Source organism: Rutidosis leptorrhynchoides, chromosome 6 (genome assembly GCF_046630445.1).
Source record: "Rutidosis leptorrhynchoides isolate AG116_Rl617_1_P2 chromosome 6, CSIRO_AGI_Rlap_v1, whole genome shotgun sequence".
NCBI lineage: Eukaryota > Viridiplantae > Streptophyta > Magnoliopsida > Asterales > Asteraceae > Rutidosis > Rutidosis leptorrhynchoides.
This window is the reverse complement of record NC_092338.1, coordinates 22,104,736-22,129,819: the sequence shown is the minus strand read 5'-3', so window position 1 is coordinate 22,129,819 and position 25,084 is coordinate 22,104,736. Positions and strand designations below refer to the sequence as shown.

The 25,084-nt window shown below is 33.9% G+C and overlaps 3 protein-coding genes and 1 long non-coding RNA gene across 4 annotated transcripts; 2 read left to right on the top strand and 2 right to left on the bottom strand.

Moving 5' to 3' along the window:
- Nucleotides 1–325: 325 nt before the first annotated feature.
- Nucleotides 326–760, bottom strand: LOC139853463 (uncharacterized). Its single transcript, XM_071842857.1, has one exon. It carries the CDS (start codon nucleotides 758–760, stop codon nucleotides 326–328), a length of 435 nt encoding a protein of 144 aa, XP_071698958.1.
- A 1,105-nt stretch (nucleotides 761–1,865) lies between these two features.
- LOC139853462 (protein FAR1-RELATED SEQUENCE 5-like) lies at nucleotides 1,866–4,287 on the bottom strand. Its single transcript, XM_071842856.1, has 5 exons — nucleotides 4,140–4,287; nucleotides 2,798–3,671; nucleotides 2,185–2,443; nucleotides 1,952–2,080; nucleotides 1,866–1,910 (listed from the first exon to the last, which is right to left on the bottom strand). The coding sequence occupies exons 1-5, from the start codon at nucleotides 4,285–4,287 to the stop codon at nucleotides 1,866–1,868; spliced, it is 1,455 nt and encodes a 484-aa protein (XP_071698957.1).
- A 2,671-nt stretch (nucleotides 4,288–6,958) lies between these two features.
- Nucleotides 6,959–9,928, top strand: LOC139853461 (receptor-like protein 6). Its single transcript, XM_071842855.1, has 2 exons — nucleotides 6,959–9,224; nucleotides 9,411–9,928. Exons 1-2 carry the CDS (start codon nucleotides 6,959–6,961, stop codon nucleotides 9,926–9,928), a joined length of 2,784 nt encoding a protein of 927 aa, XP_071698956.1.
- A 928-nt stretch (nucleotides 9,929–10,856) lies between these two features.
- Nucleotides 10,857–14,188, top strand: LOC139854882 (uncharacterized). The gene is made up of 4 exons (XR_011761382.1): nucleotides 10,857–11,206; nucleotides 11,671–11,900; nucleotides 12,127–12,956; nucleotides 13,909–14,188. It is a non-coding gene; the product is annotated as an uncharacterized lncRNA (long non-coding RNA).
- The last annotated feature ends 10,896 nt before the right edge of the window (nucleotides 14,189–25,084 follow it).

Below are 25,084 nucleotides of genomic sequence, written 5' to 3'. Positions count from 1 at the left end.
CTGTACATAAATCTGAGTAACCATTTTGGACAATCTGCACAGTTTAGCAAGGCTTTTGTAACAAATTTATTGTAATAAAATCATAACACAGGTATCTTACATTTATAATATAGTAATAAGTGAAAGATGAAATTATAAACGTGTTATAAATAAAACACCAACACATCGTTCCAAGAAACCGAAACTGTATAAAAACAACGAAACATAGTTCTAAAAAATAAATACCAAATCGTACTTAAACTGTTCAAATTAGTTACTTTATTTGTGATCATAGTAACCATCGAACGTGATCACTCGTGCATGTCCAGAAATTTCATTGTGTCCTTCACTTACACCTCTTTTTTTTCAACATCTTTTCCTTTTCTATCTCTTTCAACTTTTCACAGTTGCGTGAATCGTGTGTATCTTGATATTCTCCACATTTTTTGCACAACCTATAACATCGTTTGCGTTTCTTGACATGCCTCTCTTCTTGTCCAATCATACGTTTTCTTAAACCAGAACCTTTGGTTTTTACGTTTTTTGGATTTGTAATGTGGATCTCGTCAGGTATGGTCACACCAAGCATCTCGCATATCATGTCTTCTTTTGTTTGTTCAGCTGATCGCGGAGGAGTTTGTAGTAAGACATCTTCCTTCATCTTCTTTACCAATTCAGCAATGTCATTTAACTTTTCCGGATTGCTCTTTAGTCGACTGACAATGGCTTCGACGTCTGAAATTACTTGTGTGCACATTTTTGAGGTTTCATCGGTTTCCATCCCATATCTATGTATCTTATCCAACAAATTCGAAGGTAGTACGTCCCGTCTCCATCGCTGCTTGATATAAGGTTCTGGGATTTCTTCAATTTTGTTGTTGTTAAGGACATGAAAAATGTGACGACACAACCATCCATGACGGCCAAAGTGGTTGCAGCTACAGACAATGCTACCATCTTTGTTATGCACAACCTGTTAGGTAGTAGAAAATAAATGATAAAATACAAAAAAAAAAAAAAAGACAAAAAGCATACATATATACTATTGAAATATAAGTTGTTTATTCTGTTATTTGTATTTTGATTTTGAATTCAACATGGTCCAACTTCTATATTACCTGATGCCGAGAAATGACTTTTGTTCTCTGATTAACATCTTCAATCGCATATACTTCCGAAACATCATCAGTCGAAACAACCTTGTGGAAACAAAAATATAAACCTCTGTATATTTCTTTCTGTACCTTATTAAAAATGGTTAACGTGTAGACACTAGCAGCGTGCTCCTCAATTTTTAATTCAGTAAGCATACGTGGGGTTGTTGTCTTCGTTTGATAATCAAGTTCCTGTATAGTGAAGGTGTTTACATCAGTACTTGTACATGGTGTTATAACAATAGTAATTGTGTTAACAATAGAATAGGATATCAAAGGTTACAATTAGTACATGGGTGTTAACACATACAAATGTAAGTTAATGTAGATACATAACAGTTGTACACTAATTGATGATAAAGTTAACATCAAAACATGTTTGTTAACAAACACATGTGCTAACTTAACATGTTAGTTAACGTGTACCGTTAACATTGGTACACGTTACTAATGGCATGCATCTGTTACAGTTAACATGTTATACTAGTGAAGTTGATAATGTTCACGTTACCAATGTATTAACCCCATTGAATATAGTAAACATTTGATAGTGTGTCGACAAAATCACTACTAAGTTAATCGAACAAATTTATAACACTAGTACCTGGTGAGTATGTCTCTGTTTTTCCATTGCCGACTCAAAGCACACCATAAACTGAACGAGTGTGTGCGCTGGATCTGTAAATATATGGAAGAATGAGTTTGAACTTTCTGCCCTCGATGTTGTTTTCATCAAACAGCACATTGGCACGTGAGAAAAAAAACCCAGGAACCCATCTATCACGAATCTTAAACATGTCAGAAAGCCATGTGTTAGCTTCGAGATTAAAATCTCTAATCAACAACTGCCACCTGGCCTCAAATTTTTCGACTGTGAGTAGAACATCCCAAACTAGTTTGTGTATCCGTCTCCTAAGATCTGTGTTCTTTAAGAGCTCCCCGCATACCTTGAGGATATTAGATATGTAGATGTAATAAGTAAAAGACAAGATTAGATAATAACGAACACCAAAAACTAGTTAATAAAAAAAAAATGTTTTATATACATTACCTTAAAAGGTAATTTCCTCATTACATGCCACATGCAAAGTCTATGTGTAGACTCAGTAAAAACCTTTTTTACAGCTTCTTTCATTGCCGCGTCCTGGTCCGTAAGAACAAGTTGGGGTTGATTCGGATTCGCTTTCATAAATGCATTAAGAAGCCACTGATAACTCTCAATAGTTTCGTACTTAAGCAGACCACCACCAAACGTTACACACTTGTTGTGGTGATCCACACCAGTAAAAGGAACGAACACCATGCTGTACCTGAAAATATAGAGTTAAATAGTTATATATAATGTACAAGTATAGTTCTAAAAAGTATTGTATAAAAGCCCAAAAATATAAACAATAAAATATGATACAAGTATGACACCAAGTCTGATGTTATCTAGCATGTTTTTATTTTATTTTTTTATTTATTTTTTTAATTCAATTTTTGTTTTTTTAACTTGTATCTTTTTTATTGTTAACTAGTAGATAGAATGTATGTTGATTTGAAGATTAAAATGTTTGAACTCAACATAATTAGTTAATAAATACACAGTAAAACAATTCAACATAGATGCACTAATCAAACCATAACATACGATACACTACACATAAAAATGAAGTTTTCACCTGTTAGTTCGGTAGGTTGCGTCAAATGCAAGTACATCGCCAAACAACTGATAATTACAACGTGAGGTCTCATCAGCCCAGAAAAACGCAACAAGCTCATTTTGTTCAGTTTTGTATTCAAAACATAACTCAGGATTGTTTAACTTCCTGTTGGCGAACTTATTGATCAACATTTGTGCATCTCTCTCACCAATACAAACGTTCACATCTCTCTTATGATTCTTATAATCAACCACAGTTCCCCTAACTTGATCATATCCGCCATTAAGACATGCACGTAACCGGTGTGCCCTAACAGGTCCGATATTGTTCGTACCGACCAATTGTATAAAACGTCTGTCTTCATACTCTAGCTGTCTTCGTGCTCTTGCTAGATGTCTATCTTCGACTTGATCAAGTACGTGATTGTGCTCCTCCAAAAAACCATATAAAAAACATTTTTCCGTTCCTTGAATCAGCCTCAGTTTTATTCTAGCATAACAGTCTGTAACTTTGAAGTTTGAGTTTCGTCTTTGACGTACAGGCTTCTTTTTCTCAGGTTCGTTATTTGGTTCTTCATTACACACGGGCTGCTCTTGAGATTTCTCCATCACCGGGCCACGTTTCAATGAATCAGCTTGTGTTTGAAGCCTCGGTTTACCTTCTCTGTTGCACACAAACAGCCTGTGTGTTAATTCTCCATTTAGTTTATGTTTAGCCGTTGATTTTCTTAAGGTGAAACCAGCTTTTTCAGCATAACTTTCATACATAACTAAGGCTTCCTCGAGTGAATTAAACACGGTGCCTACAACCGGCTTGTGTATTGACGGAACCTCTGGTATGAAGTATCTGGTTCCATTAGGGGTGAAGAATGGAACACTTGAACCGGATGAACCTATTGAGAAAAAATATAACAATTCAATAAGGTATCTGTGATCACAAAATATGTACCAATGATAACTTATTAATCATTCATTTATTGAAAAAATGTTAATTTTAACATCTATTCAAACATGTATTTGTTAACATACATGTTCTGATGTTAACTAACGAAACAATTAGTGTGCAACTATTATGTAAAAATGTATATATAAATAATGTAAAACCACAATCTATGTATTTATGTACAACACTAATAAACATATCAGATAGTGAATTGTGTAAAACCACAGAAACATAATGTTTACATAAAGTATGTAAAACCACAAATGCATCAATTATGTAACAATTTTTTCAAAATGGTATCAATATAAACACTAGTAAACATATCAGATGAAGCATTGACGACAAATTCAATGGATAATTTATTAACATTGATGAAAAATTCACTCGATAATTTTAAGAATTCTAAAATACTAAATACCTTGATTTCGATTAGGGGTGGAATGTTCTTGATTGATATTAACATCTTCCAAATGATGAACATTAGAACACCCTGCATCGTCTGAATTGCGATGGTTCGGTAAATTGAATTCATTCGGTTCTCTCCCTTGATCGATTGGCACAGACATCGTAAATTAAAAACGTAATTTTTTTTTTGAAAGGCAAATTAAAAACGTAATTGTGGAGTAACCGGCTTGTGTTCTCTCCCTTGATCGAATGACTCATTCTAGTGAGGGGGAAAGAGATAGCGTAAACCATGGCCAAAATAACTGCTATGCTAGATTGTGGAGTAACCGTCGCTGTTTATCAGGCAAAAAAATGAAATTCAAAAACGGAAAACCTAATTTAGCCTGTAAATTACTGATTTACCCTCATCTATTGAGGTTCTCACGGTTCTGTATCTTTTTGGGGTTCTTAATTGAACTTTTGGCTATGTATATATACGTGTATATATATGTATATATATATACGTATATATATGTATTATATATATACGTGTGTGTGTGTGTGTGTGTGTATATATATATATATATATATATATATATATATATATATATATATATATATATATATATATATATATATATATTAAGATAGATAATGTAAATTGGACCATCACTTTTAGCGGGCACCAAATAACACCTGAACTTAAATATCCTTCATTTTTTTTCGAAAAGCAATAATATTAAACTCGAAAGACTAAGCAACGCCTAGCCCAGGAAGTACATGAAGGAATACATGAAAGTCCCAGCAAAACAACCTGGAACTCCATCGAAACTAAATAGTTGCAAAGAACGCAACAATATAACAACTAATTAGATACAATAAATTAGAGGATTGGATATCCAATCAAGCCATTCTATCTTCGTATTTTTAACTCGAGTGAAGATCCATTCGAACGATTTCAATTGTATCTCTATTAGAGCCGTTCGCTCCGTCCAACATCTATTCTCGAAAACTTTGTTGTTTCGGTTCTTCCACATTAAATACTCACAAGTCCACTCCAAAGTTTGCCAAATACTCGAACCAATTGTAGATAATGTGTGGTTTAGATTACCTCGAAAAGCTTCGTTGATGCTCAATTTCGTTAACAACATTTCACATCCACTAAGATCAAATCAAGCGAATCTTCTTTTTCATATATTCTCTTCATATATGGCTCCTTTCTTCAATCAATTCACCCTCCCTCCCAAGATTCGAACCATTGCATATTATTTCAAGTACGTGGGCCTGGGATCAACAAATTAGTTGGTTGCTTTTTAGGCGCGCGAGCCTTCCTATTTTCCTGCAGTCCTTTTGTATTCTCTGTTGAAAGCGTTTTCTTTTGAAAAACGTCCTCGTTTCTATATGAGTATTCGTTTTTTTGACAAATAAAATAAAAATAAAAATAATTAATTGTTGTACGAGAATTAGTAGAAAGATTAAGTAAGCTAAGACTTCATATTCCTTCTAATATCTCTTTCGACTTTTATTAATTGAAACTTGAAAGCATTATATATTTATTCATATGATCCATCCAACTGGTTGGACAAAATTTCACAAAAAAACAAGTACGCTTAAGATTTAAGAACTAAATTCAAGCATGGACATTTTGTATATTGAGTTGGTTAAGGGCAGTGAGTGAGTGAATGGTTATCATTAATCTACAAATTAACCACCTTTGTAGATATATACCCACTCTTTTAGACAAGTGTTACTTCATTTAAAATTGTTGCAATTAGAAGCTTCCTCTAGATTCGTAGTACAGAAACAATTTGGCAATCATTGTGCAAAGGTAAGTATTATTTTATTTAAAAGTCTAGGAAACAAGAACAAAAAGATTAGAACAAGAACCAAGCAAAAAGAATTTGCTTGGTAGTACTTAATATTTTACTAAACTTTGAACTCAACAGTTATCTGTCCAGTACTTTGAACTCATCTTTCTTCTTCGCAGGCCGGCTTTTATGCAGACCATCGCTTTCGTAACGGTGTTAGTCATAGTTTCATTCACAAGCAAGTCAACCAACATGTCATTATTATTCCTCATTGACTAAATATCTATTATTTATTGAAAAGATATGCTTTATTGAATCAGGAAGATTTGTATGAATGTAATATATAGTACAAGATACCTATGATACAGAAGTAAACCATTGAACAACACCTTTTTATTAAGTTAATCAACCCAAACTAGGTCATTGAACAACACCTTTCTATTAAGTTAATCAACCAAACTAAGGATCAAATCATGATTTATAATATTTCTCGTGCTAATAAAATGTTTGTCTTTCGAAAAAAAAAAAATCATGATTTATAATATTAACAAAGATGTAACGTGTTTAACTAACTCTTAAATTTTGTTCTTATTAATGTTTGTCTTTTCTTGGGCAACACGCCAACACAGAATGGTAATGAGTACATTGTCAAAATTAATTAATCCCTTGTTCTAAATTAATAGTCATGGTTTAATTATGGTTTAACAAAAATGACAATCAAAGTAAAGTTGAAAAATAAAGACTTTGAAAAGTAAAAAAAAAAAAAAAGACTTTTAATTTTGAACGGAGAGAGTATTAATTATGGTTTAACTAAAATGGCAATCAATATCTAGTCAAATGTGAAATATGAAGATTTGATACATCATGTAAATTGGTCCATCACCATGGTCAGACCTTAGATTCTTCTTGATTTTGCAGATACCAGATAACACCTGAAATTCAATATCCTTCAGTTTTAATCATACATATCATCTTCTATATAAACAACATTTCACATGCACTAAAATAATACCAAAGTAAATCTTTTACCATATATTCTCTTCATATGGCTCCTAATTACTTCAATCAATTCGGCTTCACCCAAATACTTTTTTGCTTTACAAACATATTAGCCATCCTCACGTGCACTAAATCGTTACTAAGCCATGATGATGAATGCTCCGCTTTATTCCAATTTAAACAAAGCATTCTTCATCAAGATTCCAACTTTTTCAACTCTTGGAGGCTAATCACAAACAATAGATCAGATAATGGTTCTGATTGTTGTTTGTGGAATGGTGTCGTATGTACCAAAAATAATGCACGTCATGTAATCGAGCTTGACTTAAGCAAAAGCTCTCTCCAAGGACCTATAAGCTCAAATAGTACCATTTTCAACCTTGCATATCTTCAAAAGCTTAACCTCTCCATGAACGATTTTTCAAACTCTCGAATTCCAACTGAAATTGCTCATCTAAACAAATTAAGGACCCTTGATCTGTCTAATTCAAGTTTCAGTGGCCAAATCCCAAGTGAGATTTCATATTTAACCCAACTGTCTTGGTTAGATCTCTCTTTAAATCCTCTTCAAAGTCCAAGCCTTGACCGTTTGTTGCGAAACATGACTGCGCTTGAAGTACTCCATCTCTCGGGGGTTAAAATCAATTCTTTTGTACCCCGTTTCTTAGCCAATTTTTCTTCCTTGACGTCAATTAATCTTACCGAATGTCAGCTTCAAGATGAATTCCCATCATCAATATTTCACTTGCCAAATCTGAAATATCTTGCATTGAGAAACAATCAAAACCTTAGTGGCACCTTTCCTGATTTTCATAACAACACCTTACTCGAAACTTTGGATTTGGGTACAACAGGTTTCTCTGGGATTATTCAAGAACAATCTCTGACCAAGCTAACCAATCTGGTCAACTTGGACCTTCGCAGTTGCCATTTCTGGGGGCCCGTTCCAGTTACAATCTCTAACTTGACACAACTTAATTATTTGATTCTCCGCAACAATGCGTTCACAGGTGCCATCCCTTCGTTAGTTAGTCTAACGAAGCTCGTTACTTTAGATTTTACTAGTATCACTTTCGATCAAGGAAGCATGCCCGATTGGATTGTAAAGCTTCCCGCGCTTAGAACACTTTCACTGCAAGCTGTTAACATATCATCTGAAATTCCACCTTCTTTTGCGAACCTAACAAAACTTAACGCCATCAAAATGGCAGCTAATTCTATATACGGCCGCATCCCATATTCGTTTATGAACCTCACGCAACTAAGTGTGATAAGCTTTCACGATAATCATTTGGAAGGGTCAATTTCCCGTGCATTTTCCAATTTCGAAAACCTAACATATTTCCACTTAGGTTATAACATGTTTGAAGGCAGGGTAGACTTTGATACATTTGCAGGACTCAAGAAACTTGAAAGTTTTTATCTTGATTATAACAATATATCTTTCGTTGATGCAAATAACTACACTAGTGTCGTCCTACCGGCTTTGAAAAATCTAGGACTTTCATATTGCAACTTGAATGAATTTCCCACCTTTTTAGGCTTACAAAACAACATGGAGGTCTTAATTTTTAAACAAAATCAAATTGAAGGCCTAGTACCAGTATGGTTTTGGAACAACAGTCTTGAAACACTGCAGATTCTCGACCTTTCGTTAAATTTAATCACTGGTTTCGAACAACATCCTGTATATCTCCCGTGGGTCAATTTGGGTGTATTCGGTATCATGTATAATCAGCTACAAGGACAACTTCCAGTTCCACCACCAACCTTAGTTTATTACTATCTAAACTATAATAACTTATCAGGAGAAATACCATCTTCGATATGTGAAGCGAGATCTCTTCAATTGCTAGATTTGTCATTTAATAACATGAATGGAACTCTTCCATCATGTTTAGGCAGCTTAAGTAATTCGTTATTCGCGTTGAACCTCAAAGGAAATAACTTTAATGGCACAATGATGAATGAATTCACAGATGGCTGTCTGTTGAATAGGATCGAGTTGAGCGAAAATCAGTTTACGGGACCGTTACCAAGATCGTTAACAAATTGTACCAGGTTAGAGGTTCTTTCTCTTGGAGATAACTTGTTCGATGACGTTTTTCCTTATTGGCTTGGACCTCTTGCAAACCTACAAGTTCTAATTTTGGGGTCCAACAAATTACATGGTGCAATTCAAGGTTCATCAGCCGATAATTTATTGTTCTCAAAGTTGCGGATCATTGACCTCTCAAATAATGGTTTCAGTGGTCATTTGCCCCTGAGCTACATCGAGAGTTGGCAAGCAATGAAATCGGTTTATGTTGGAAGTTCGAGTTTTATTAATTTAGGAGTGGCGATAGATGGTCTTTCGGCCACTTACGAATATTCAATGACATTAACTAACAAAGGTGTCAAGACAGAGTACCAAAAAATCTTGAGTGTATTCGTAGCCATTGATCTTTCAAGTAACAATTTCGATGGACCGATTCCATTAGCGCTTCAAGATCTTCAAGGGCTTCAATCTCTTAATCTTTCGAACAACCATCTTTCAGGTCCTATCTTGCCATCTTTAGGGAATCTAGCGAATCTAGAATCATTAGATCTCTCCCAAAACGGTCTAACGGGAGAGATTCCTCAAGAACTGTTGCAACTTGGGTTCCTAGCCCTTTTGAATGTGTCATTTAACAATCTTGAGGGGCCCATTCCTCAAGGTAAACAATTCTTCACATTTCAGAACAGTTCTTACATGAGTAATCCCGGATTATGTGGAGAACCATTATCCAAGGAATGTGGAAGTTCAAACGCACCAACAACGAGCAACACTATTGAGTATGCATCCGATCGGTCTCTCCTTCCGAATACTATACTTGATTGGATGGTCATATTATCAGGTGTTGTAAGCGGTTTTGTGGTCGGCCTGGTTTTATGGAACTCTCGATACGCAAGGTACAGCGATTGGCTCATTGATCGATTCGGGATGAGGGAGGACACATGGGTAAGGCCTATCAGGAACACCAGAAGATCAAACTAAGGCGTTAATCAGCATATTTTGAATATCAATCATTTCGATTTTTTTAACTTTATACTTTTCAGTTTATTTTGTGATCTTGTGATATGCAAATGTACTTCGATAAACACTTTTAATTGTAATATATTTCCTACAAAGATAACTAGGCACTTGCATCCAACTATTTAAAAAAAAAAAAAATGAAATTGCATCCAACTATTAGTCAAAATGAAGGTCTCAAAATCTTTTATTATCTAGCAAATAAAGAATGAGAAGACTTGCAGACCATATATCAATCCCCTTGCTTTTCAAGTACATACACACATTGCAATGGACTTTTACATAAGTGTGTTCACCCTTTTTAAAGGCAGCTATATGAACAATGAATTAAATCGTACCTCACTGAACCACGATTGTGCCGTATTATGCATAATTTGTGTTCTGTATGCCTGTATGTACAGTTTTTAAAATACAATTAACGTGATTGTTTTCAAGACGATGTAAGTTACCTAGGATCTGAAAAGTTATGATTACTTTGAAGGTTTTAATTATACGGGACAAGATAAAAGTTGAGGACTGTAAAATCATAAAGAAATGCAAAGCAATTTCTCCAAAATCTGACTGATTGGGCCGAGATGGGCCAGGTCTTATAAAGCCCGTAGAGTTTAGAGGGAAAACTACTCACCTGCCACGATTAAACACACCATTAGGCCACTTTCTATCGTGGTTAACACTAATCATTCTCTCAAGTGTCTCGTTAACGCCGAATCAACACTCATGTCCTATAACTGACTCATAAAATCATATAACTAAACACTCCCTATCATAACTAACAATGTACAAAATATCTATCTATCTTCTATCTATCTATCTATCTATCTATTATCTATTATCTATTATCTATCTATTACATACTATAAATCGTGAAATTAAATCTGACGTGTCAATCCATAAACACCCTTTAATTTCTTTTGCTGATGTGTTAATCCTACAGTTAATTCTAATTAACCCTAATTAACCTATCTAATATACACGCTGGCATAAACACAAAAACCGCTGCACAAATCCAGATTCTCTCTTCTCCTACGCCTCTTCATCATCATCATCATCATCATCATCATCATCATTATCATCATCATCATCATCGTCATCATCATCATCATCGTATCCTCAATCGATTAAGAGACGAATAAGAGATATGGAATCGAATCTGGGTGGCAGCGGCATGATGATGAACGGATAAATAATTATAGGGTTCGGTAATGGAACGGACAGTCATTTAGCGTTCTTCTCTTGATTAAGGTGAGTTCCTTTGATTTAATTTATTTTTTTCTTTTTTTAATTGAACGGATAAAAATCAGGTTTTATTGTTGCAAATACACAGATCAATATGAGGTTAGGTTTTAAATTTAGTATTTGTTTGTTGAACACCACCTGTTTGATGAAACGCCTGAATACGAAAAATTACCAAATTATGTTTCAATGGGTGTGGTGCTATTGCCTCAGTTCTCATGATTTGTAATAAGGTTTGTTGATATCGACCACGAATTTGAATTTTACTAAATTTTGTTACTAACAATGAAGAATGAACTAATCGATCACTTTGTTGATTTACCCAATTTTGATTTTTTTATGAATGGGTTTTTAATAAACTCATGCTACTGCAATTTGAATTGTGTAAAAGTCAGCAACTTAGTATGTGAATTTAGGTTTACCGGACATGAAAGATTGCTAACATACTGCCTCTCCTTAAAATCATGTTTTAGGTTTTCCTTAAGCATACCAAAACATGGAATAATAGAAAGGGGAAGCGATGGATATCGTTTGAGAAATGTTCCGGGTTTCGAATCAAATGTCGTTCAATCAAATGCCGTTCAATCAAATGCAATTCATATACACTGCCATGCGAAATTCCAAGAACATAAAAGTTTAAACTTTACGATCCAGATTAAATGTGTAGATTCCAAGAACTTTTCTCAAATAATTTGTGGTTCAGGTACATTATTGTTATATTAATACATTTTGTGCTTTACAACATATTAAATCTAACCTTGTGCTCTAACTTTCCTTCTATGTCTGTTGGAGTTGTCAACTTACTATGTTATTTCATTGCTCTCCAATCTTAAATTTCAACTCAGTGATACCCTGTACTTTTGATCTCATAGTATTATTATGCCTTTGTTTTTGATTGCTCACTCTAATCTTTCATCCAACCTTTTTAGGCAATGCTACTAAATTAAAAACATGTGGTAGAAAAGGCTAGAAAGTCGTCGATAAAGCTGAATCCAGGAATTCAGATGTTATGAAAAAAGAGCCTATCAACTTCAAAAATCTACTCAATTTTGCGTTACAGGTTACTTTATTGGTGGGTGGGGTAACATGTCAATTGGGTTATGTTGAAACGTATCAGACTATCAGGTTGGGCGGGTAAAACTGACTAGCAATAGTTCTTTTGTGTAATTTTTAGACTTCTTATGATAATAGGTGAATCTTTAGATATGATTACAAATATTGTACGGAGTATTAACTATTAGACTTATGATAATAGGTGACTCTTTAGCTGACCCAAGTAAGTTTTACTAAACATTACAGTTCAATGCATCCTGGGTAGAGCTGGAAACATGGGTAGTCAGTCACATTAGGCTCCTGTCAATTCACTCGTTTTTTGATACAAGTAAAAATGGTCGAGTCAAACGCCTTTGTGTGATATCTTTTTGAATTTTTCTGTAATTTGTATTTAAGCATAATTACAATAACTCTACTTTCAATACTAATATGTTTTTTTCCATAAATTCGTTACTATAAAGGATTCATGCAATTAAAAACGTATACTTTCTGCCATTTGCTATTTTCTAATTAGTCTCATTCATACGTAGTTAGTATATATTTAATTTAGAAAAACTGTAAATCGGTTTCAAGTTGATATTGAGAAAAACTGGATGGAATAAACAAAACTGTCTGTATTAGCTGCGCGAATTAGAAAGTGTTCACTCTTCAGGCTCTAAAAGCATTTGGACAGCCTTTTGGACCGTTTACAGATTCCTTTTATTAGGTATGTACTTCATTAGTTGTATGTTTGACTAATCATATTATTTGTTCAAATTGCTTTGAAATCTCATGAAGTTTTTTAATCGAATGATAGGTTTTGCTCACTGATAGATATATGGTATTTCTTAACTACATGAAGGTTAACATGTACTAAAAATTAGGTATTATGAATACATGTGTAAATTAAAATTATAAACTATCAAATACAATTACATAAACTAATATAAGGTTTGTCTGAGTGTGAAATTTTTTTAAGAGAATGATTTAGAACGTTTATCATTACAGGACGTTATATTACTTTAGATCCACGACCCATCTAACCTTTTCAACCCATTTGATAAAGTTGTCATCTTTTAGTATATTCCTTATTTGTTACGTGTCTCACTATTGACCAAACATAACCATATTTGTTACTTATTATTCACAAAAACATTAGTTATTACATGTATAACTATTAACCAAGCTGTCCAAAAGGCTGTCCAAAGGCTGTCCAGATCCATGTATAAATTGATTTAGTAGGCTCTAAAAGGTTATGCATGCTAAAATTTAACTATGGCCAGTTGCATTTAATTTTACCCGATTGACATGTTTGACCCGTGTTGTTTAACCAATTTATAATACTCAATTAATCTTGTTATTAAGTTGTCTTGGACACGGTCAAAATTAGAGGTGGTAATCTTGACCCGTTATAGATTTTTTAATATAATGTGACCACTACTCGTGTGGTATTACAATGTTACTAGAGGTCAAAGTGTCAACTTTACAGTTTTACTATACGTCAAAGTGTTAACTAACTAATATGGATTTTAAAAGCCAACATTTTTTAATAGTAGTGATTTTTATGAAGTTTATTCCAATAATTGAACTTTATGTTAAAAGCCAACATTTTTTAATCGTAGTGATTTTAAAAGCCAACATATTATTTACTTACTAAACATCTCTTCATGTTGCTGCAGGTCAACACACTGGTAATGTACTCAACTTTATGCTGAATTTATTGTATTGGACTTTAAACAATTGAAATGGAAACAAATGACTTGGAGCTGCAAATCTTAATACATCATTTGGTTATTGTATTATGTATTTATTAAGAATGTATCTTCAACTTCGGTGCTAAAGAATGTATCTTGACAATACTGAGTATGAATTGTTGCGAGTGACCCTAACCAATCTTCTATTGTATGCTTAAATCGTACCCGTCTCAGATGCTAAATGAAGGTACCAATTTTTTTGTTATCCAATTATTTGTGGTTTGTTGCTTATTCGTCGTTTCCTTATATGAGTGTTCAATTTTAGATTGATTAAATAGACTGAATCCAGGCAGTTTCGACTACAATTAGAAAGTGGCTATCCACTATATATGGATCTTAATGGATTATTTGCTACCAATAGTCTGATTCATTATTAACAATATCGATGTCCACATTGTTTTTTATATCAGGTATTTTACACAATGACGTAATTATGTTAGGGAAACTATTTTTTATAGCTGTCGTGCAACGCACGGGCTCTTAAAATCTATGTATGAACTATAATTTATCAAAGTTTTACTAATATGTGTTGTTTACAAAAACATATTTTACTAATTCAACCACAACACTACTTTTGACACTTTTCCTATAATATCGTTATTTCATATATAAGTTTAAAAACCAATAATGTTTACGGATGAGTCTCCGTGCAACGCACGGGCTCATAAATCTAGTATAGCATAAAGTATAAACAATTTAAAGCATTTAGGGTCTCACATGCATATAAAACTCTCGCCAAATCCATGGTGAATCGAACCTCAATAGCAACTTATTACCGCATCTTACAAATAGCACTCCTCCAAAATCGATATAAATATAAATAATAATATATTTAAAACCTAATTGTAAATACATTTCTCATAAAAATATGAAATTTTTCCAAAAGAATAAAATTCTACAAAGGATATTTGCAAAATTGTGAAGATTTTACTAGAGGTAAGTTTTGCCCAATGCTAAACTCTAGGAAACAAGAAAAATGATTAGAACCATAAACCTAGAAAATTGCTTGAATATTTTATTAAACTTTGAACTCAACAGTAATCTGTCGAGTCCTTTGAACTAGTATATATATTTTTTTAATCACAGAGCGGCTTTTGTGCAAACCATCGCTTACGTGTTCGTGTTAGTCATAATTTCATTCACAAGTGGTCAACCAACATGTCGTTATCAATCCTCATTGACAAGTGATTAATTTATTGTAAAAAATTGTTTAATGAATCAAGAAGATAATCACATATGCCATGTTAAAAAAAATGGACCATTGAACACCTTCCAAAAATGCAATCAATATCGAGTTAAATGTATAATATTAAGATTTGATACATCATGTAAATTGGACCATCACCATGGTCGATCATACCAATTCTTTCCCTTTTAGCTGGTACCAGATAACACCTTAATTTAAATATCCTTCATTTTATACCATAATCTATCATCTTCTATATAAATAACATTTCACAGCCACTAAAAATCAAATCAAAGTAAAATCTTTTACCATATATTCTCTTCATATATGGCTCCTTTCTTCAATCAATTCAGCTTCATCCAAATACTCTATATTTACTTACATATTAGTCATCCTAACGGGCACTAAATCGTTACTAAGCCATGATGACGAATGCACCGCTCTATTCCAATCTAAGCAGAGCATTCTTCATCAAAATTCAAACCTTTTCAATCAATCTCGATGAATGTCAGCTTGAAGATGAATTCCCATCATCAATATTTCACTTGCCAAACCTGAATTATCTTGCATTGAGAAACAATCAAAACCTTAGTGGCACCTTTCCTGAATTTCAAAAACAACACCTTGCTCGAAACTTTGGATTTGGGTTAACAAATTTCGCTGGGATTATTCGGTAACATTCTATGAGCAAACTAACCAATTTGGTCGTCATGGACCTTCACAATTGCTATTTCTCGGACCTCTTCAAGTTACACTCTCTAACTTGACACAACTCACGTACTTGAGTCTCCGCTACAATGAGTTCACATGACTCATTCCGTCACTGGTTAGTCTATTGAGTTAGTGGTACGGTTGTCCTTGACACATTTGTAGGACTCAAGAATCTCAGATGTTTTTATCTTTCGTCGATTCAAATAACCACACAAGTGTCGTCCTAGCGGCATTGAAAAATCTAGGACTGTCATATTGCAACTTGAATGAAATTCCTACTTTTTTAGGCGTTCAAAACATGAAGGTCTTAAAATTTATAGACAACAAAGTTGCAGGCCTTGTACCAATATGGTTTTGGAACAAAAGTCTTGAAACAATGCAGTTTATGGACCTTCATTAAATTTAATCGCTGGTTTGAACTACGTCCTGTTTATCTCCCATGGGTTAATTTAGGTGTATTAGGGTATCATGCAAATGATGGATTTGTCATTTAATAACTATCATGGTTGTAACGACCAGCGCCAGCCCATAGTGGATATTGTCCGCTTTGCCCCGACACACGATGGCTCACGGTTTTGCTTCTTGAGACTCACCCTCAAAACACGTCCACTAGAGGAGGTATCAACACCCTTATAAGGGGTGTTTCGTTCTCCTCCCCCACCGATGTGGGACGAGTTCTCACAATGGCACAATGATGAATGAATTCATAGATGGATGTCTGTTGAATAGAATCGACTTGAGCGCAAATGAGTTTGCAGGGCAGTTATCAAGATCGTTAAAAATTTGTAACGGGTTAGAGGATATATCTTTTGGAGATAACTTGTTCGATGACGTATTTCCATATTAGCTTGGACCTCTTGCTGACTTACAAGTTCACATTTTGGGGTCCAGCAAATTACATGGTGCAATACAAGGTTCATCAACTGATAATCTACAGTTCTCAAAGTAGCGGATCATTGACCTCTCGAATAATGGTTTATGTAATTGATTTATGTTGGCAGTTCGAGTTCTTTTTTCTTTTGAAGTGGCGATAGATGGTCTGTCGGCCACTTACCAATACACGATGACACAAACTAACAAAGGTGTGAAGACAGAGTACCAAAAAATCTTGAATGTATTCGTAGCCATTTTTTTAACGATGATTTTTTGGCATCAGTAGATCATTTATTCCAACAACCTTCATCATTTGCACGTATCACACACGTTCGGGCGAAACCCCGAACATGATCGACGGTACCCGGGAATACATCCATTCAAGCATTGTTCCTGGGTAGAGGTCCGTGAACGAATCCAGTAAAACCTCCCTATAGGGTCAATATATACCACCATTATTGATGTTCAATTGTTTTAGAGAAAATCATGTCATCACTAAGGATCGAACTCATCACCTTTCCCCATCCCATGACACATAGTACATGGGGGAACCGTTGGGCTATGTCCGCAAGTTCTCGTATTCGTAGCCATTGATCTTTCAGGTAACAATTTTGATGGACGGATTCCTTTAGTGCTTCAAGATCTTCGAGGGTCAAAATCTCTTAATCTTTCGAACAACCATCTTTCAGGTCCCATAAACATCTTATAGGTCCTATAACCATTCCAAGAGAGTCTAGTGTTTGAGGCCTCGATTTCCTCACAAGAGGTCTAAGGTTCAAATCTCACCACCACCATATCTTGGGTGGCCACCGAAAAGGGTTGAAAACAGTCACGGTATAACCCGGTCAGACCATGTACGTAAAAACAATACTCTCCTTTGTCGGATATTTTGAACAAGGAAAATCTTATTTGTTTACTCTTTAATCTTACAGGTCCTATCTTGCCATCTTTGGGGAATCTAACGAATCTTGATTCGTTAGATTTCTCCCAAAACGCGCTAACAGGAGAAATTCCTCAAGAACTATTGCAACTAGGTTTCCAAGCCCTTTTGAATGTGTTATTTAAGAATCTTCATGGTCACATTCCTCAAGGTAAACTATTCTTTACATTATAAAAATTTCTTACATGAGTAATCTCGAACTGTGTGGAGTGGAGAACCGTTATCCAAGGAATGCGGAAGTTCAAGGCACCAACAAAAAGCAACACTATCGAGTATGTGTCTGATCGGTCTCTCCTTCCGAATGATATACTTGATTGGATGGTCACAAAAGTGCTTATGAGTTATGACTCATATTATCAGGTGTCGTAAGCAGTTTTGTGGTCGGCATGGTTTTATGGAACTCTCGATACGCAAGGTATAGTGATTGGCTTATTAATCGGTTCGGGATGTGAAACACCCCAGGTAAAACGTTCCCCGTAGCATGATATTGTCCGCTTTGCACAGATAGGGACGTACCCTTGTCTCCCCCGTAGGTTGCTCACGGATTTTTCTTGGCGACCAAACACGACGAGCACTTTCCCAGGAGGTCACCCATCCTGGTAGTGCTATTGCCTGAGCACGCTTAACTGCAGAGTTCTCATGGGATCTGCTGTGCTTGTGGTCCCAAAACGCGTCATCTGCTGTGCTTGTGGTCCCAAAACGCGTCATGCTAGGAAAGGTCTCCACACCCTTATAAGGCATGTTTCGTTCCCCTTTCCAACCGATGTGGGATGGATGTAACACGGATGTTACAATCCTCCCCCCTAATGGGACACAGCGTCCTCGCTGTGCATGTTTGGTCCGGGGCCTGGCTCTGATACCATCTGAAACACCCCAGGTAAAACGTTTCCCGTAGCATGAAATTGTCCGCTTTGCAGAGATAGGGACGTACCCTTGTCTGCCCCGTAGGTTGCTCACGGATTTTTCTTGGCGACCAAACACGACGAGCACTTTCCCAGGAGGTCACCCATTCTGGTAGTGCTCTTGCCTGAGCACGCTTAACTGCAGAGTTCTCATGGGATCTGCTGTGCTTGTGGTCTCAAAACGCGTCATCTGCTGTGCTTGTGGTCCCAAAACGCGTCATGCTAGGAAAAAAGGTCTCCACACCCTTATAAGGCATGTTTCGTTCCCCTTTCCAACCGATGTGGGACGGATGTAACACGGATGTTACAGGATGCGGAAGGACACATGGGTAAGGCCTATCAGGAACACAAAAGATCAAACTAAGCGCTTAAGTAGACAATCTTTTGAATATCAATCATTGCAATCTTTTCTAACTATGTACTTCTCAATATATTTTATGATCTTGCGGTATATGCAAATGTAAAATGTAAAATACCTAGAAAATTAAAACTTCTAATTTTGCTAGAGTAAATGTAAAGCAATTTCTCAAAATGTTCACCGATTGGTCCGAGATGGGCCTATACGGGCGGGGTTATAAAGACAAAAGACTTCAGACCAAAAACTCCACACTATCCCAAGTTCACCATATTAATAATTAACTAGATACGGATTTACCCGCGCGATGCGGCGGGGCCTTTTGGATTGCATATTCATATTTAACGTAACATTATTTGTTTATAGAGTTAAAAACGCGTTGTTATGGGTGTGTTTGGATATATGCGGGTAGTACTTATTATACCTAATGGCATGCGCGTTTTGAACGCCGAGAAAATCGGTTAAAAAATGGGGATGGAACCATCGATATGATGTAGTTAATTTGGGATGTTTATTATACGTGTATATATATGTATTAAAGATAGCCCGAAATATTTAGCGTTTTTTGAAAAACGTCCGTTTCGTGTATAGTTAGTTACGTTGTGTTCATAAAATTATTTCGCGTTGGACGTTGACGTCGGGAAAATTCAACTCGTGGTGGGCGAGAAGATATGGGCCGTTAAAAATTTGGGTGGAGTCTATTTAAGTTTTTTTCATAAAATAATAATGTTACGGTTTTTACCCCTAAGAAGTTAACATGTTTAACAATCTTTGGGGAGAGGTTTTGTAACTTTGGGGCTTGATGTCGTTTGATAAACGTGAGGAGTCAAAAACGACCAAAAATCCCACTCTTTTTAGTATTATAGGGTGTTAATGTTAATTCACCCTAAATCCTAAATATCCGCCTCCATAAAATTTCGGCATTTTTGTTACAAGCCCTCACCGCTAATTATGAGATTCGGTAATGACTTATAAGTCTAGCTGTTCTCTACTCTTTCAAGCTAGTTTTTGAAAATGTGTTGTGCACTTAACTTATGACTAGTCATGCCCCACCTCTAGTTTCCCAAGATAATAAGATTAAGTCTTTGTATCTTTTAGTTTAATTTTAGGAAAATTAATCAAAATGCCCCTATTTTCAAAAATGTTTAATAGTATGCCCTTAAAAAAATCGTAATTGCAAAAATTCTTTTTGACAATGCATCATGCTTGTAGCTTGGTGCGTATACGTGTTTCCAAGATAATGATCGTGATAACCATTTTAATCGCGAACACGCTCTACGCACGGTGCTCTGTGCGTGGTACTTGTTGGCAAGAACTTTGAATGACCGTATCTTTTGACTCGTAGCTCTGATTTAGTCACTGTTTTTTTAATGTTTATTTTTTCGAGATCTATCCGCCGAACGCTTTTGAAGTGACAAAGAATTATGAAATTATTACCTGATATGATATCGCGTTTTTTTGTAAATTAACATAGAAATTGCTCGATTTGTTAAATGTGACGTTTATTCAAATTGATTGAAGAGTTTCGTGTACTTTTAGTCAAGACTGGTGATAAATTTAACGGATTACAAATTAGAATGTCCTATACCAAGTTATGAGCGCTCAAAGTATGTAAAAAATTCAAAACAACGAAAACGTCCGCACGTGGTGCATGGTGCATGCTCGCGATGAAAAATGGTTATCTCGGTTATTATCTCGGAATCACGCATGCGCACCTAGCTACTAGCATGGGCGTGATGCGTGGTCGGGGGCATTTTTGTAATTTTGATTTTGAGGGCATATTGTTAAACACATTTAAAAATGGGGCATTCTGGCCGATTTCCCTTAATTTTATGCTTGATTACATATTGAATTTTACAATGCTTATATTCCGTATGATGTTTTTTTTTTTATTTACAAAATATTTGCGATTGGCTAACTGACTGGTTCAATGTACTGCCATAAACTGGGGTGTTTAAAATCGGATATCCGAAAGTTCATATACCCGAATTTCGAATATCCGAAAATTTGGATGGTGGATTTGGGCATCCGATATTCGAACCCGAAATTTCGGATATCAGGTTTTCGGATATCGAATTATCCAAATATCCAAACTTTAATATATAATGGTACTCGCTCTCTACTAATCCTCTTGCCTTCCTCGCTGGTGGCGGCCAACAACCACTCGTATCTCCGGTAAGTATCTTCCCAAGATGATATTATTATTACTCCTATTAAGTTATATAAATATAAATCACTTTGGTGTGCACAACTAAATATTCATATATCCTTATTAGCAATAATTAATTAAGCAAGTTTAAGCATTAGTCAAGCCAAGCAAGTTTCAGAATTGGTCAAGCCATTCAGACAGCTGTGTGTATACTTGTTTATGGCCACTAGCTTAATGATATTTTAACAAGTAAAACATTATATTATATATATTATCATTAGGGGAAGGCTTGGAAATAGCTTCGGGAGGCCTTCTCAGCCTCTTGGAAAACTGGCAGCTATTTTTCGTTAATGCTAGAGATAATTGAATCACTGAGCAATCCAACTTTAAAACATATGAACCGTTGTTTATTTCACGCATGTAAAACCAATACCAGATTCTTATGGAGCCTTGGTAATCAGTGAAACTTGTAAATCAGATATATATATATATATATATATATATATATATATATATATATATATATATATATATATATATATATATATATATATATATATATATATATATGGGCAGATCAATAGGGAAGTAACCAATCGGGGAAAAGCGGGGGGAAGCAAATTTTTTTTTTCCGTTTTTTGAAAAAACTTTGTTCACGAACATTATAGATTGGATGAAAATAAGGACATTTAGAAAAGACACTTCGTGATGAATGTTATTATTTTGGCGGAAAAACGATCGACAAAAATAACATTCAAGATAATATTGTTCGTGAAGAATGTTAACGTTTTTTTTTTCCATGTTTTGTGAAGTAAAATTTAGCCCAATTTAGAGTTTAGGGTTTAGGGTTTGGTGTTTTGGATTTATTCCATAAACCCAAAACACCAATCCTAAACCCTAAACTCTAAACCGTTTGTGTTAAAAACTCAATCTAAATCCTAAATCTAAACCCTAATTCTAAACCCTAAACCCTAAATTTCTAAACCCTAATATCTAAACCCTATAAACCCTAATATCTAAACCCTAATGTCTAAAACCTCAACATACGCTCGAAAAACACGATAATTGTTATATATTACTTCTTCGAGCGTTTTCCCGCCAAAATAATAACATTCATCACGAAGTGTCTTTTCTAAATGTTCTTATTTTCATCCAATCTATAATGTTCGTGAACAAAATTTTTTCAAAAAACGAAAAGAAAAAAAAATTGCTTCCCCCGATTGGTTACTTCCCTCTTGATCCTACCCATATATATATATATATATATATATATATATATATATATATATATATATATATATATATATATATATATATATATATATATATATATGGGCAGGATCAATGAGGAAGTAACCAAGCGGGGGGAAGCAAAAAAAAAAAATTCGTTTTTTTTGAAACTTTTTTTTTCCGGCATCAAGATCACACGAAAATATGAACATTTAGAAGAGACACTTCGTGATGAATGTTATTATTTAGGCGGGAAAAAGATCGTCAAAAATAACATTCAAGATAATATTGTTCGTGAAGAATATGAACGTTTTTTTCTTCATGTTTTGTGAAGTAAAATTTAGCCCGATTTAGAGTTTAGGGTTTAGGGTTTTGTGTTTTGGGAATAAACCCAAAACACCAAACCCTAAACCCTAAACCCTAAACTCTAAACCGTTCGTGTTAAAAATTCAATCTAAATCCTAAATCTAAACCCTAAATCTAAACCCTAAACCCTAAATTTCTAAACCCTATAAACCCTAATATCTAAACCCCAATTGCTAAAACCTCAAAATACGCTCGAAAAACACGATAATTGTTATATATTACTTCTTCGAGCGTTTTCCCGCCAAAATAAAAATATTTATCACAAAGTGTCTCTACTAAATGTTCATATTTTCATCTCATCTATAATGTTCGTGAACAAAATTTTTTCAAAAAACGAAAAAAATAAAGTTTTTGCTTCCCCCCGTTTCCCCCCGAATGGTTACTTCCCTCTTGATCCTACCACTATATATATATATATATATATATATATATATATATATTATAAAATATCTAGATTGGATGTTAATTTTATTATTATTATATTTCTTGCATAGTAATATTTTATGCTATAAATAGACATGTATGGTAGCCATTTAAGGTGCACCATTTCTCTTGAAATATCAATATCAATATTTCTTCTCTCCTTCTTCTCTCTTTTTCTCTCTTTGTTCTTATAACCATTAAAGGTAGTTATAAGCCTACTGAATTATAACACGTTATCAGCACGAAAAGCTTAGTGTAATTAAAAGATATCTCAAACGATCACGAATCACTAATCAAGGTATGAAATTATTAATAATTTTCAGACTCGAATATATCAAATTTTGGACTACTAACATTTATATTTATGTTATTTAAGTTATATATGGTCGGTTATACCACCTGAATTATATTTCTGTAATCTAACTTTTACTAACTTCACTAACATTTATATTTATGTTATTTAAGTTATATATGGTCGGTTATACCACCTGAATTATATTTCTGTAATCTAACTTTTACTAACTTCACTAACATTTATATTTATGTTATTTAAGTTATATATGGTCGGTTATACCACCTGAATTATATTTCTGTAATCTAACTTTTACTAACTTCACTAACATTTATATTTATGTTATTTAAGTTATATATGGTCGGTTATACCACCTGAATTATATTTTCTGTAATCTAACTCTTATTAACTTCACTAACATTTATATTTATGTTAATAAGACCTCATGATTGTACGCAACACGTCATTTGACAACACGGTACTTTATGTACGCAACACGTCATTTGACAACACGGTACCATGGGTCGAGATTAATTCCGATCAATACGAATATGACGGGGTCTTTATATGTTATCTAACATTTATGATTACTTATGCAATTAATCATTATTTATTTCATGCATACTAATGTTTATTCTTAAATTTATAATTTTAAAAGTTAAAATAAAAAAATAGTTTGTATTTTTATTAAAAGTAAATCTTAAAAGTTAAAATAAGAAAAGTAGTTTGTACTTTTATTAAAAGTAAATCTTAAAAGTTAAAATACAAAAAGTAGTTTGTATTTTTATTAAAAGTAAATCTTAAAAGTTAAAATAAGAAAAAGTAGTTTGTATTTTTATTAAAAGTATATCTTAAAAGTTAAAGTAAGAAAAAAAAAAAAGGGATAGTAAAATGGAATAGTTTTTTGTCAAAAAATGAAGTATTGAAAATGAAGTGGTCTCCTTCTATAACTAAAAAAATATATATACTTTTATCAAATGAATTTTTTTGTGGCCGACAATTTCAAACACGAGTCCGTGTTTAGTTTATCAAGAATATCTCTTGCTTTGGTGAAATGTCACGATCACGATATCAGGTGTTGTGAAAGAATTAAAAAATTGGTCAAGTGGCCTTTTAAAAACTAGAAAAAAAATTTAAACAAAAAGTTTTTTTTTATATATTTATAATTTACGGGTAACGTAAAAAAAAGGAAGTTTTTTTTAAAAAAAAAAACAAAGAAAGTGTTTAAATGAGTTTTACAGAAAGGGGGAAAGCAAAGTAAAAAAAAAACTTTTTTCCAAACAAAGGTAAATGAAAGTAGGACTTAATACAAGAAAAAAGTAAACAACTCCTAGACGTGATAAAATCTATCAATGATAAGTATTAGACTTGATGAGCTAAATGTGACAAAAATGTTTCAACATGTCTTATGTTAATTTTCTAAAATAAGTTATTATTATTCCGAGTTTAACACATATACATATGTTAATTAAAAACAACCTTTTTTGTTCTTATGTAGTGTTGGGTTGCAATTTTGGTTGTATGCCATAATTCCATCCAGTAGAGTGATAATAGAAAACTTTTGATGATAATCAATAAAAAACTTTTTTCCAAACTTGTCAAATGTTTTGTTAAAAACGTGACCGTTGAAAAAAAGGAGGTTGAATAATAAAACTTAAAAAACAAATTATTTTT

Excerpts from the sequence above, each read along its gene's own strand:
- LOC139853463 (XM_071842857.1), bottom strand. The coding sequence starts at position 760 with ATGGAAACCGATGAAACCTCAAAAATGTGCACACAAGTAATTTCAGAC.
- LOC139853462 (XM_071842856.1), bottom strand. The coding sequence starts at position 4,287 with ATGTCTGTGCCAATCGATCAAGGGAGAGAACCGAATGAATTCAATTTA. Across the intron at positions 2,444-2,797 it reads GCAACCTACCGAACTAACAG|GTACAGCATGGTGTTCGTTC; the intron begins GTGAAAACTTCA and ends CTATATTTTCAG. Across the intron at positions 2,081-2,184 it reads TGAGGAAATTACCTTTTAAG|GTATGCGGGGAGCTCTTAAA; the intron begins GTAATGTATATA and ends AATATCCTCAAG.
- LOC139853461 (XM_071842855.1), top strand. The coding sequence starts at position 6,959 with ATGGCTCCTAATTACTTCAATCAATTCGGCTTCACCCAAATACTTTTT. Across the intron at positions 9,225-9,410 it reads GAAATCGGTTTATGTTGGAA|GGCTTCAATCTCTTAATCTT; the intron begins GTTCGAGTTTTA and ends AAGATCTTCAAG.